At 35.9% G+C, this 14424-nt stretch overlaps 1 protein-coding gene across 8 annotated transcripts in view; it reads right to left on the bottom strand.

The window, feature by feature from the left end:
- Positions 1-14424, bottom strand: part of Strbp (spermatid perinuclear RNA binding protein) — a 105868-nt gene that overhangs the window by 33258 nt on the left and 58186 nt on the right. For all 8 annotated transcript variants that reach the window (XM_090330599.1, XM_090330605.1, XM_090330604.1 and 5 more), the window contains 5 exons: positions 7323-7414; positions 6710-6805; positions 5540-5651; positions 4872-4969; positions 4542-4653 (listed from right to left, as the gene is read on the bottom strand). In XM_090330599.1, the coding sequence (XP_090186725.1) occupies positions 4542-4653; positions 4872-4969; positions 5540-5651; positions 6710-6805; positions 7323-7414 (510 nt within the window). The remainder of the gene's footprint in view (positions 1-4541; positions 4654-4871; positions 4970-5539; positions 5652-6709; positions 6806-7322; positions 7415-14424) is intronic.

Here is a 14424-nt window from a genome sequence, read left to right on the forward strand (position 1 = left end):
GCATTGGTACTGACACAAAAACAGACATGTATACCAATGAAATAGCAAGACTTCAACAAAGATACTAAAAATACATGCTGGAGAAAAAAAATAACCTCTTCAACAAATGACATTAGGAAAACTGGGTATCTAAGTACAGAAGATTGAAACTAGACTCTATCTCTTACCATGCACCAAAAAAACGAATTCAAAATGGATCAAAGGTCTTAATATAAGATGAAAAATTCAGAAAACACTATGGAAAAAACAACTGAAAAAAAAAGTACAGGAAACGACTTTCTTAGAAGACTCCAAAAGCTCAGGAAATAAGAGCAAGTATTCACAATGGAATTGTATATATAAGAAAGCTTCTACACATCAAAAGAAACTATTACAAAAATGAAGAAACAGACTTTGAAAAGACTAAAGAAAATCTCTGCCAGCTATTAATGAGGCAAAGATTATCCAGGATATTTAAGATCTCAAAAAATTAAACACCAAAAAAACAGATAATCCAATTAATAAATAAGCAAGTACAATGTCCAATAAATACATTATTTAAAATGTTCAATATCTTTAGTCACAAAAGAACATACAAATTTCTACAACACTTGAGATGTCATCTCACCTGTCATGATTGTCATCAAGAAAACAAATAACAGAATGGGAAGGTGGCTTAGTAGCATGACTTGAAATATAATGAAGATTATGATGTTATGATGACTAACTTCAGAATATATATGCCCTCACAGAGGAGAAGTAATTTATTTTTAAAAAGCCATATTGCTAGGCAAAAAACAAATGATAAAACTCATATGATTCAAGTTCTCAGATAACAGCAAAATAAAGTGGAAAAAATAAAAAATCCTCATTTGACTACACATTAACCAATGATACTTAGAAGATTAATGGCATTTGGAATTAGCCTTTTTCTTTAATGTATGCTATAGTTCAATACGTCAGTAAAGTAAATTGAGGAGGAGGGATGCTCTTCTGTGTCAAACGTTGCCACAGCCAGACACTATTTTATCTCCAACTAACCACCAAAGTAACCAGAAGTAAAACTGTGGTTCAGGTGCTAGAGCACTAGGTTGAGCAAAAAACAACAACAACAACAAAAAAAACCCAAGCCCCAAGGTTAAAACCCCAGGACTAACACCAAAAAATAAAAAATACATATATAAAACTAATGTAGCTGAGCATTAGTGACTCACACATATAATACTAGCTATTGAGAAGGCTAAGATCTGACGACTGTGGTTCAAAGCCAGCTAAATTAACCACCTAAAGGCCAGAAATAAAGCTGTGACTCAAGCTTTGAGCAAAATAACTAAAAGACTGCCCAAGGACCTGAGTTCAGGCCCTAGCCCTAGTACCATAGTTAGAACGGAAGGGAGGAAGAGAGGGAGGGAAGGAGGGAATGGAGGAAAGGGAGGGAATGGAGGGAGGGAGGGAGGGAAGAAAATCATTTGTTCTCTAATTAAGGACTTGTATGAATGGCGTGACGAGGGTTTAACTGTCTCTCACATTTAATCAATGAAATTGACCTTTCCGTGAAGAGGCGGAAATTTAATAATAAGACGAGAAGGGAGGAAGGGAGGGAGAGAAAAAGGGAGGAAGGGAAATTAGATAGATAGATAGATAGATAGATAGATAGATAGATAGATAGACAGACAGACAGATAGATGGACAGATAGATGGACAGATAGATAGATATAGATAGATAGATAGATAGATAGATATGAATTAATGAATGTTGCTACAAAGTTGGCCACAACAGAAATGAAAATGGGCCCAGGAGTTTGAAAATGGGCCCAGGAGTTTGGCCTAGTGGTAGAGCATCTACTAGTATGCACAAAGACCCAGGTTCCATTCCTCGGTACCACACATGTTGAAAAGCCGGAAATGGTACTGTGGCTCAAGTAGTAGAGCACTAGCCTTGAGGAAAGCCCCAAGGACAGTGCTTAGGCCCTGACTTCAAGCCCCAGGACTTGCAACAAAGGTCGGGGGGGGGGGGGAAGGACTGAAAGCAAACTGCTGAATGAAAAAAAGAGAAAAGCCACAGGTGATAAAGAAGGAAGCTGGATATATAACAGGTTCAAAAAAGAAAAAAAGCGAGGCAAGGGAGAAATAAGCTCCTTTTTCCAAGAATCCTAAGCTAAAGAGGAGCTGAAACATAAACTATTTGGGGGAGCTGTAAAATTAAGAGTCCGTTTGCTTGAGATAGGGGATGTTATAGCAGGTTTCTATACTGATGAAAATGACTCAATAGAGAAAAACTATGTTTTAAGAGAAGTAACTAAAGGAATGATGTCAATTGGCAGGCAAGAGGGACTCTAATAAATGGAACAAGGAGAAAGGCTGGTCTTTTTTATACAAGAGGCTGGCAAAAGTAAATAAATAAATAAACATATACTAGAGAGCATGCTTATGAGCCAGAGAACAAAAGCAGTGTAAAAGATATAAGAATGAAATGATTAAGGTAATTTAAATCAATGGTGAGTTTAAGGAATAAGAGTATTAGACAGAGGAATCGAGAGTAAGTTAAAAAGTGAAACTCTTAAAAATACAGTTATGGAAAGAATACATCTGATACTGTTAATGCTGCAGACAGTTCTAGGGCCTATCGACAGAATAAGTACCTGAAATGAGGTAGAATGACAAAAGTATTTGTGGAAAAAGTAATTAAGAAATCAGGATGTCAGAGTTTGAGACAGAGAGAAAAAGAAAAACCTATATAGGAGACATCAAGAATTACGAACAAAAGCTAGATGCCAGTGGCTCACGCCTGTAATCCTAACTACTCAGGAGGCTGAGATCTGAGGATTTTGGTTCAAAGTCAGCCTGGGCACCAAAGTTCATATGATTCTTATCTCCAATGAACTACCAGAAAACTACAAGTGGTAGGCCATGAGTTTGGCCTAATGGTAGAGTACTTGCCTAGCATGCACGAAGACCTGGATTCTATTCCTTGGTACCACATACATAGAAAAAAAAACAGAAGTGGTGATGTGGCTCAGTGGCAGAGTGCTAGCCTTGAGGAAAAAGTCCAAAGACAGCGCCCAGACCCGGAGTTCAAGCCCCACAACTGACAAAAGGACAAATGCCTTAATACCATGAAATATGTTTTTTGCTTTGAGGTAAGTCTTGCTATGCAACCCAGGCTGGTCTCAAACTTCCAAATCATCCTGTCTCAGCTTTCTGAGTCCTAATATTATAGGTATGCACCACCACACTTCTGGTATGAAACAGTTTTGATTGGTCAAACAAGAAACAGTTGGACTTCACTGAAGAAGACCTACTGTAATTCTGTTGCTTAAACAGATTGCACAACTACACTAATTTTGTTTTTAGAATAGTCTCAATTGTGAGAGGTAAGTTACTTCATGGTAAAGAATATCTGGTATTAAAGACTCCACCCTTTGGTATAACATGAAAGGAAGAGGGAAGAAAATAAATTGTTTTCTGACACACATTATTATATATTCACATTTGAGCATCTGCTATATTAAAGGCCCTGAGTCAAGACATTTTAAGCTGCCAATAGCCAATAAATAAGAAAAATGGTAAGATCCCTACTGATGGAGGTAAACTCATTTCTCAAGACCTAAACTAATAAGTAGTATAGCAATGACTAGAATCCAGATCATTCTGACACTCTTTCTGCTTAAAATTCTTAAGTTTAGTCAAATCAGAACAAATGGAAGATGGTATTGAAAAAAAATATTTTGCCAGTCCTGGGCTTGATTTCCGGGCCTAAGCACTGTCCTTTGGCTTTCCTCAAGGCTAGCACTCTACCACTTAAGCCACAGCACCACTTCCAGCTTTTCTATATATGCGGTACGGAGGAATCAAACCTGCTAGGCAAGAAATCAAACGTGCTAGGCAAGCACTTAGCACTAGGCCAAACTTCTGGCCAATGATATTGAATTTTACAATATACTTTTCTTTAACATTTGTTTTCTCTTTGGTGGTTACATAATTCTTCTACCCATGCGCTGTGCTCTCATAGCTGTAATCATTATTACTCAGGAAGCTGAGAGCTGGAGGACCTCATTTCAAAGCAAGCTCAACAGAATACTCATAAGACTCCATTTCTAAAATAACCAGAAAAAACCTGGAAAAGGTGTGGCTCAAATGGTTGAGTGCCAGCCAAACAAGCAAGCTAAGGAAAGCTTAAGGCAAAGTTCAAACTCAACCTAGCAAAACACATATGTATGTATATATGCCTGTATGTGTGTATTTTGCATGTACATACATATTTCCAAATATGAATAAGATCATCATAATCATAAGTAACAGTGCCAATATCTCCTCATAGCTTATACAATGTATTCATAGATCAAAGTTCAAAGTATGATACCTTAGTTTTTGTAGTAACAAAACCTGGCAACAACCACAGAACAAATTATAACAAACTGATGCAACTGATGGAACTATATGCCAAAAAGGTCAAGAGAAAAGCAATCCATTTTCTTAAATAAGACTTGGATGAATAATGATTTAAGTTCTCTAAGTTCTAATAAAAGGCAAACCCCCAAACAAAATACTTTCACACTCACCTTCTTTATCAGTAACGGACCAGGAATACTTCTGAAAAGGCTTACTAGAGGGAAGGGGGTCCATCTCCAACACTTTATAAATCTGGCCAAACGCTGACAGTCTAAGTGCATGCTAAAAAATAAACATTTTATTTAATCAGATTTTAAAGGTCATTCTTGAGTCTAGCTAAAAAGACATTCGTTAAATGCTGCTATGTTGATGGCAAAAGTCCTTAACAGCATGCAAGAAAGATTCTGAAAACAAAGTTTCAATATCTTTCTAAACACAATAGTAGCTAAACTTAAACACAACAGTGCTTTCTAAGCACAATCATTTTCTAGTCTTGTTACCTGTGCACTGTGAGTAATATCTTCTTTTTGTTGAATGGTCATATAGCTCAAAGCATCTGTTGGGTCTCGCTCACAAGGATCATGAAGACCAGGACCTCCTTTAGCAAAGACAAAGAAAAATACAAATGTCAAGTCAAAACTAAGTTTAGAATTCAGCAAAATGACACAACACAGTAGGGGGGGAGGGATTCAAGGAACTAAATAGTCTGCTTATTCTCGTTTCCAATATTAACATTTAAGTGTCCTTATTTTATAATGAAAATCACTTGTGTATCCAATACCAAAAACGGGTCTTACTCTGAGAATTTAGAAAAGGATTACATATGGAAAATGAGACCAAATTTAATGTTTCCAAATTTAACACAAACTGCAAGCAGAATTAAATTCATTCATTTTAAACAATTACCAGCATTTTCAGACTTCTAGGTAAGGCAGACACAATTTCTATTAGTACCCTTTATGTTAGTATATATAAAACAAATTATAATTACTAAAAAAGTTTTATTACACCTTTCCAGCACACAAACATTCTAGTTGCTAAAATTCCAAGGAAAATAACTCCTACACAACTTTTTCCTATGCAGAGAACAAATTTAACATATGTATAGACAATTTAACTAAAATGAGGTTTTTCTGATTCTTCTGCCTCCAGAGTTTGAAACCCTTACCAGGAAGTAGTATTCCAGATGCCAAACACTCCATTACTCGTCTCAAGGCCTCCCCAGCGCCCAAAGGTCTATTACAAGTACCTATAGACTTTTCACATATAAGCTCTAGTGGCTAGAAGATATTAAATTACAAATTAGTACATGCACCAAGTGTTAAAAGGGATTCCAGTTAAATGTGAGCTGACATTTCTATCTATAAGGGAAGCCAAAAACATAAAGACAGTTTAACATTTGAGGCCTGCTAACATTTTCCCCAGGATTATCAACTTTAACCCAATCAATTCTTTAAATCAAGCATTTCTGAGTCATTTTCTGAAGAATTTTTCTAAGAGCAAAAGAATTAATGCTAAAGAAACTATGACCATCTAATTAATTTAATGTAAGTTAGTAATAGCTAGTAACTAGCCAATGTACTAATCTAGACTACCTAACTGCCATTTAACTTAGGAAGCACTTAAACTATAAATATATCAATGTAAGAACAAAATTTCAAACAGTCTGATCCAAGTATTATAACTGGAGAAAAAAAGAATAAATTTCCATATTTAACAAATTGACAATCATGAAACAAAGTAATATTGTTGATTACTTTATACTTGCCTCTTGACAGCTTTAACTGACTTGGCTGAAAATGTTCTTAAATTGTATCTTTATTGGATCAGGCATAACTTCCCAATTAAAGATAATGTCAATGATATAATCAGTTTAAGTATGCCCTTTGTATATAACTTTAATTACTAACATGTACTTAGTTTTTTTTAAACGTCTCCACTTAAAGAGAATATAGAACTACAGGTTCCTTATACTAGTCTATAATATAAATATCCACTGCATTAAAAGATACACTGAAAGCCAGCTAGTGAGGCTTTCACAGACAGTAGGTGACGACTTATCCAATGGTTTAGTCAACTATCAATGCAGAGATAAGGACGGAAAGACACTTCTAAAACCTACAAAATCTCTTTGTCAGAAAAAAAAAATTCAGGCTCTAGAACATAAGTAATATAAGGTAGAAGAAACAAGTTAAAAATATAAAAAGATGCATAATTTTTCTGGGGCAGAAACACATAATGCATCCCTTAGCTTTTGTCATTTTATAATAATATTGTTTTTACAGGATTTCCACTGCAGTACTTCAGAACTTGCCTTTAACCATACTTAACTACTTACCCATCCTTTCAGTGGTGCCCATGTGGGGACTCTGTTGCACAAATCACGCAGAATTCGAAGGACAATTACACATGATTTTAATCCATTTGCCCTTGCCTAAAACAAACAAAATGATTCCAATATCCCTTCTGAAATCCATTCTTCATTTTAAGCATATTGATCATGGATAAGTTGTTTAGAGTGAATACTAATTTGTAAGTCATTCAATGGTTTTCAAGCAAACAAAAAAAAAAAAAAAAAGAAAGCATCAAAGCAGTAAATTGTGTTCCAAAAGCGATGTTCAAGTGAAAGGAGTACAGTCTAAAAATTCTTCTTGTAGCTTCATGGAAATTCCATTCCAACTCTTAACTTCTCTATGTGTATATTTACAAACCAAGACACCAGTCAAAGTTCAGAGTGCTAAGCCAAATGAATTATGATAAAACATCATTAACTATAATAGAAACTATGCTAAGCATCTGATCCTAAATTGATTCATTCACTCCAACAACAACCCTATGAGCTAGAAAATATCCCCATTTTATACAGCACACAGAAACTAGTAAGTGGCAGGTGTTCCAAATGAAACCTGCACAAGGCTAGAATAATAGTAAGATAATAACAAAAAGCCAACCTGAAACCATTTGGCATGTCGAAGAGACGCCAAGGCGTTCAGGCATTTTTGCCTGTCCAATAAGTCCGGAGGATCTTTCATCGAAACATTTTCTAATGATAAATGGAATAAAGAGAGACAGATACAATTTGAAAAGGGAGTCCTCTCAAATTATCAAACAATAAAAAATAAAAAGAACAGGATCTGAGTGAACTAATAAGATTCCCAGAAATGTTCATGATTTAGCTTTGTTGCTTTTTCAAATTATATGCACAATTATTTTAAGTCATCAAAACAGGATTTCTATACAAGCACAGGAGAGTATAAAGGTATTCATTTAGTTAACAAATAGGTGACCACTTTTTCTTACAATCTGGGATCTTATTAATAAGCATGTATAACATCATAGGACACAAAATAAGTACATAGCACTTTTTCCTTTGATAGAGTATGAAGAAAAGAGATTTGGGACCAATGACAGTAACATATTTTTTTCAAAGGCATTCTGATCACTGATAAATTTTTAAGAAAAATCTAGCTTTTTTCTTTTTCTGAACCAAAACTATCAAAACTACAAATGCAAATTGAAATACATTTCAGGTTACATATTCCTTCAGGAAGAAAAAAGAAAATATAACCCCGCTGGGCAAATCTTAGCTACTCAGAAGCTGAAATCTGAGGTTTGCAACTGAAAAGTCAGTCCAGGCAGTAAAGTCTATGAGAGTTTTTATCTCACATCAACTACCAAAAGAAGCTGAAAACAGAGCTGTAGCTAAAGTCCCTTTAGCAATAAAGCTAAGGGATTAATACCCAGGCCCTGAGTTCAAGCCCTAGGACTGGCACAAAACAAACAAAAAAAAGTAACACAAACCAGGTACAAGTGACTCATGCCTATTATCCTAGCTACTCAGGAGCCTGAGGAGGATCACGGTTCAAAGCCAGCCAGGTGCAGGAAAGTCCATGAAACTCTTATCTCCAATTAACTATCAAAAAGCTGGAAATGGAGCTGTACCCAGTGGTGGAACACTAGCCTTAAGCAGAAAAGCTCAGACCATGAGTTCAAGCCCCAGGACAGGCACACAAAAAAAGAAAAGAACAGTAACTAAAAGACAGCCTTAACAATTTAAACTTGGTTTACATGGCTCATGGCAGCATTAAAAATTCAAATATATAATAATCAAACTTGATACATTTCAGTGTCACATGATACAAAATCAGTGTTTATATGGCCAAAAGGTGTGTGTTTTGTTTATTTGGGGTTTTTTTTGGGGGGGGGACCAATCATGGGGCTTGAACTCTGGGTCTGGGCATTGTCCCTGAGTTCTTCAAAAGTGTGTTTTTTAAATATTTTCAAATCTGGTTGTATTATTTAGAAACATGAAATATACAAATGGTTTCTCAAGCAACAAACTTGGTCTAATCTAATTAAGTCAGATATTTCATTCTCTCTTAAGACCACTTCTAAATGTAAAAGAATGCTCCAACATTTCCTCTCAGTAGTCTCCTTACAGTATTATTATACTAATACATTTGTATGGGTTAGGTGATAAATACATATATGTATATTTTTAAGATATTATAGAAGAACACTGACACTCCTTGATTTTCTTAGTTATCAAAACATTATTATGGCAAGTTCAATGCTTACTGTACTTGATTTAAATTTAAAAAAAAATCAGCCAGGCTCTGATGGCTCCTAGCTACTCAGGAGGCTAAAATCTAGATTGTGGTTTGAAGCCAGTATGACAGGACAGTCCATGAAGTTCTTATCTCCAAATTGCCATAAAACCAGAAATGGTGTAGCTCAAAGTGATAGAGCGCTAGCCTTGATTGAGCAAAAAAGCTCAAGGACAGTACCCAGGTGCCGGGTTCAAGCCTCACTGACCCCCCCACCAAAAAAAATTACTAACTAAACCTGAAGGTATAATACCCAAACGAAAATAAATCTACTAAGGAAGAACTGTAGATTCTTTCTATGTACTTCAATACTCTAAAGGATCAAGTGCTATCCACTTATTTTCTGATCAAGCGAGCTCTACAGCAGATACTTGCATTGTTTCCCATTAACCTCTCCAAACAAAGAATCACTATATGGTATCTCATTCCATTACCAGACCCCTTCTTCTTATAAAATGGGAAGCTTATAAAAAATAATTATTAATGTAGATTTATTTATGAACACAAACAAATATACTATAGATGTTATAGATAATCTAGCTCCTGAAACGTCCTCAATTTTGTCTTTGGAGACACTCAAAGTACACAACACATCTTAATGCTATAATGTCAAAATGGTTAATTGCTGCCAATACAAGCATCTGTGTAAAGCTCATTTAACAAAACAAACTACTGTAAATGAATGATTAGAATCTCTTAAAAGTTAGACATATCAAAGGTTGACTGACTGGTAAGTAGCATAACTCAAATGAAAGGCATGAACCTTGCTTATATTTTGTTATTCCAATTTTTAAATTATCAGTTAAGCAAGCCAAGTCTTAGTCTACAATCTTACAAAGTTGGAATGTCAGGAAGAGGGAGACAAGGGAAGAAGAAAATGAGGTACAGGAGGTTTAGACAGGAAAAGACAGGCAAGCCAAAAATCTTCTTGTATGTTCTAGTATTTCATCCAGCAGTCAGAGCATATAAATATTTTACTCTGATTTTAACTCAGGTATTTGTAACTGAGAACAATAGAAAATACTTTTATAAGTTATTTTATATTGAACTCAGTTTAGAACTACAAATTGTTATTTAAAAAAATAAAATCAAGACATCAACTTGCTATACAGACAGTCAACATTTGGAAACAACAGATTATACCAAAAAGATGAAAGGGACAGGCACTGAACAGAAGTCTTGCAACAGATTCCCTTTACATCACCACCAGAATGGCCATGTTTCTTCATGCTCTGATAGTCAAAAAGTCAAAACACCCCAAATATTTCACTACTCGGGGGATAAGAAACAGCAAAGGAGATAAAACTACCTATTTCATCTTCCAAGTTTTTATGTTAAATGATACAAATTCAAATGACACTGTTGTGTCCAGCTTTATATACTTTGATTTTAACAAATTTCACCAACTTGACAATCAGAGAAGTGCTGCTGGAAAAACACTGCCACTTCTGGTAAAAGAACCTCAAACAACATTTCTGGACTTCAATATAGGTGCTTCTCTTTTTTTGGTATTTCAAATTGTTTACAGAGGCAAACCTTTTCTGATAAAAGTACATTATGGAATCATTAGTAGGAAACAATAGAACTGTGAGTAATTTCATTTTTTTCCTACAAGGACCAGTTAAACAGGCAAGAAATCCCATGTGAGTTTAGGATAGAATGTTGACAAAAATACCAAAGCAAAGAAAAGTAGCTTTAAGGGTGCCAGTGGCTCATACCTTTAATCCTAGCTACTCAGGAGGCTGAGATCTGAGGATTGTAGTTCAAAGCCAGCCCAAGCAGGAAAAACCATGATACTCTTATCTTCAATTAACCACAAAAAAGCCAGAAGTGGAGCTGTGGCTCCGACAGTGAAACACTAGCCTTGAGCACAAAAGCTCAGGGACAGCACTCAAGCCCTGAGTTCAGGCCCCAGGAATCCACACCCTTCCCCCACACCGCGTCAAAAAAAAATAAACAAACAAGCAAACAAAAACTTTCTTACTCAGCAACCTGGCATCAGGGCATGAAGGTACATACAACATTCTGAACAAAAAGAACACTATAGTCCATTATGCCTAAACTTGCTTATTTGATTAGAGGTTGGAATCACACCAAACAAGAAATGTTGGTCAGTTTCTCTCAGTGCCTTAAATGCAAGTCAACCTGATGTTAACAAAACCACTAGCCTAGAGATGGGGTGACAAAAAAGCCAAAGTTGACTTTGTTAAACAGGAGTTATATTTTTCAATGACAAAACAAATGAGCTGAGTTTTCATGACAAGATCCCAGATGACCTGGATGATGCTGAGCTACTAAGTTCATGCTGAGAGAACTTATAAGTTAGCCTCAAGAATATCCTACTGGCCCCTTCACTCTCAATTCCTTTATGGTTTCTAGAAATACATTATTCCCCAAACCACTATCCATGGGAAACATTATGATCCAAAGCTATAAACAGGTAGATGTAAACAATAAGAGACCACAGAGCATGATTCTGAATATTTGTGCAAATGCAGTATGCTAAAATTATGCTAATATGCTCTGGAGCTACATGCTTAGCTGGGTAGCACAGGAAAACAAAGCCTACACCATCATCAGAATCCCAGTGATTTCTGGAGTGTAATGCTTGTCTCTAAAAGACACGTGCCAGTGAAAGAAGAGACACAAATTTACATTGGCACCAATATGTGGAAAGGGATGCTAAGACAACATCGTTGACCATTTCAGAGTTTACCTTAAGCCAAAAGAGTCTCTAGTTTTTCCATGTGGTCTCAAATTAATTTTTTAAAATATGATTTACCACCCCCAACAGAAAACATATTTCTGGTTTGAAATCACAAGCACCAAAAGAAGCTGAGACTGTGTGATAATCAGAATGACTAGATTAGTTAAAGCATTCATGCAGTGATCCCAAACAGGAATGGGAAAATGGACTGCATACCAGAGAATTGGGCAAGATGTGAGACTTTTCTCACTTATAAAACAGGGCAATGTCTACCTTATAGGGCTGTTGTGAGGATTTTGTTTGTCATTGTTTTTAATAAATCACACATAAGAAATTCTTGTCACACACAGGTTATAAAATATATTAACAAACTAAATCTTCAATAATATAGTCATTGAGCTATGAAATGTCCTTAATGCTTTTTAATGCTTCTTTCTTATACAATGGATAGTTCTACTTAATCAGACAATACGCTGATTTTATTCACTCTATAGACTTAGATGTAGTGGGGTTTTTTTTGGTTATTTGATTAAATTATCGTTCTAGGTGCTATAGATAAAGCAGGAAAAGTTTCCTGTCCTCAATGAATCATACTTTAACAACAAAACAGATTATTATTAACACTACAGAAAACACTGCACATTAAATCTAATACTATACTTCAATGGGTGTTTGAGTAGCTATGTTTAGGTATAGGTCTACAATACACATATTACTCTCATTGCAACTATTTTATAGCTATTTTATACAAGTCACATTATATAAATTCTCTCAATCCAATTTTGTAAATTTTTTACTGTCCACATTTTAAAATAAAGAATCTTACCCCAAGTCACAAAGCAATATTCATTAATGAAGTTAAGAACTGTACAGAAGCCGGGCATGATAGCTCACGCCTGTAACCTCCTGAGTAGGAGGGTGAGATCTGAAGATCATGGTTCAAAGTCAGCCCCAACATGAAAGTCCGTGAGACTCTTATCTCCAATTTAACTACCAGAAAACTGAAAGTGGCACTGTGGCTCAAGGGGTAAGACAGTAGCCTTGAGCTGAAGAGCTCAGAGACAGCACCCAGGCCCAGAGTTTAAGTCCCACAACCAACGACCAAAAAAACAAAAACAAAACTGTACACTAGACTATCACATACAAGGTCTATGCTTTTTTCTATGCTTTCTTTAGAAGTAAACACACTATGCAAAAAAAAAATTGTAATTCTAGAAGTCTTTTAAGTAAAAGGTTAGAATGTGGTAAAATAGATAACCATAGATAATTGCTATGTAGTATGGCCATGTAAAATGGGACCTGATCATATAGGAAGAGAATAAATGAAAGGATCTCTAGGATGTGAAAACAAGGGCTTTATCTTGAGTGACTGTTGTTCTTAATGTACTTTTTTTTTGCCCTCTAGTTAATCTCATATTGTTACTGTATCTGACTTTGTTACCTGGTATATTGTATATACTTTGTTTATTTGAAATAGGAAAGGAAAGGGAGGAAAATAAGATGATTGGGAGGGGGTGGGGGCAGGGAAATGGGAACTAAAACATGAGAAGGGTTATCAATGTGTGAGAAGCAATGTATCTACTATTTGACAAATTTAACTGTAACCCCTCTATACACTACCTTGACAATAATTTTTTTAATTTAAAAAATTTTTAAAAATGTGACCTGAAATAAGTGGTTACCATGATTCCAACTAAGTTCTGCTTAGACAATACCAAGGTAAACTCAATGGTTCTTTGGTTTCTAACCGCTCTCTACCATGCTTTTTTTCATTTCATTTATTTCCTTTTTCAGGTGGGGAGGGAGGGGAGAGTAGTACCAAACTTTGAACTCAAGACCCTTCCTATGCTTGCTTGACAAGCACTACACTATTTAAGCTACAAATCATGCCTTTGTACTTTCATTGTATTTCACACAAGATTTCACATGTAAGCATAGGTTATACTTGTTCTACTCAGGTTTCCACATAACAGGAGTTAAGAGGCATTCACTACTAAACCTAGCTTTTTGTGAGATAAAGGTCTTAGGAACTTATTGCCTCGGACTAGTCTCCCACAGAGATCCTACAAATATGCAACCCATAACCACAAGTAGCTGGAAGTATAGGTTTGCGTCCCAGTACAAGCTCAGCAATGTTCCCAGTTATGTGACAATAATTGGGGGAGGAGGATTGTGTGACTGTGTATGTATTGTGAATTGTTAATTTGAATGTAGTAAAATTAGGTCAAGATACTACAGAAACAGAATGCTGGTGGTTTACACCTGTAATCCTAGCTAGTCAGGAGGCTGAGATCTGAGGATCAAGATTCAAAGCCAGTCTAGACGTGAAAGTCCATGAGGCTCTTATCTCTAATTAACCACCAGAAAATGGCAAATGGCATTGTGGCTCAAGTGGCAGAGCGCTAGCCTTGAGCTAAAGAGCTCAGGGACAGACAAAACTCAGGCCCAGAGTTCAAGCCCCACAACCAACAACAAAAAAAAGATACTATTAGGATACTCCAAGGATAAGGAAAGCCACATATATTGTTTATTCTGAGAAAGAAAATGAGTGTAGAAACGGATTTAAAGGTGTAGGAAGAGCAGGGCAAGAATAGTAGCTATTTTTCAATCCCAGAAATTCCTTGAACCTAAATGCAGCTCATACTTTTTATCTCATGCAGCAGAAAAGAGGGTCCAGAACCTGGTTTGATGCCAGCTCAAGCAGGAAAGTCTGCGAGACGTCTGGTTCATCTCCAGTGA

This window comes from Megascapheus bottae, chromosome 3 (assembly GCF_031878675.1).
Source record: "Megascapheus bottae isolate mThoBot1 chromosome 3, mThoBot2.hap1, whole genome shotgun sequence".
Taxonomy (NCBI): domain Eukaryota; kingdom Metazoa; phylum Chordata; class Mammalia; order Rodentia; family Geomyidae; genus Megascapheus; species Megascapheus bottae.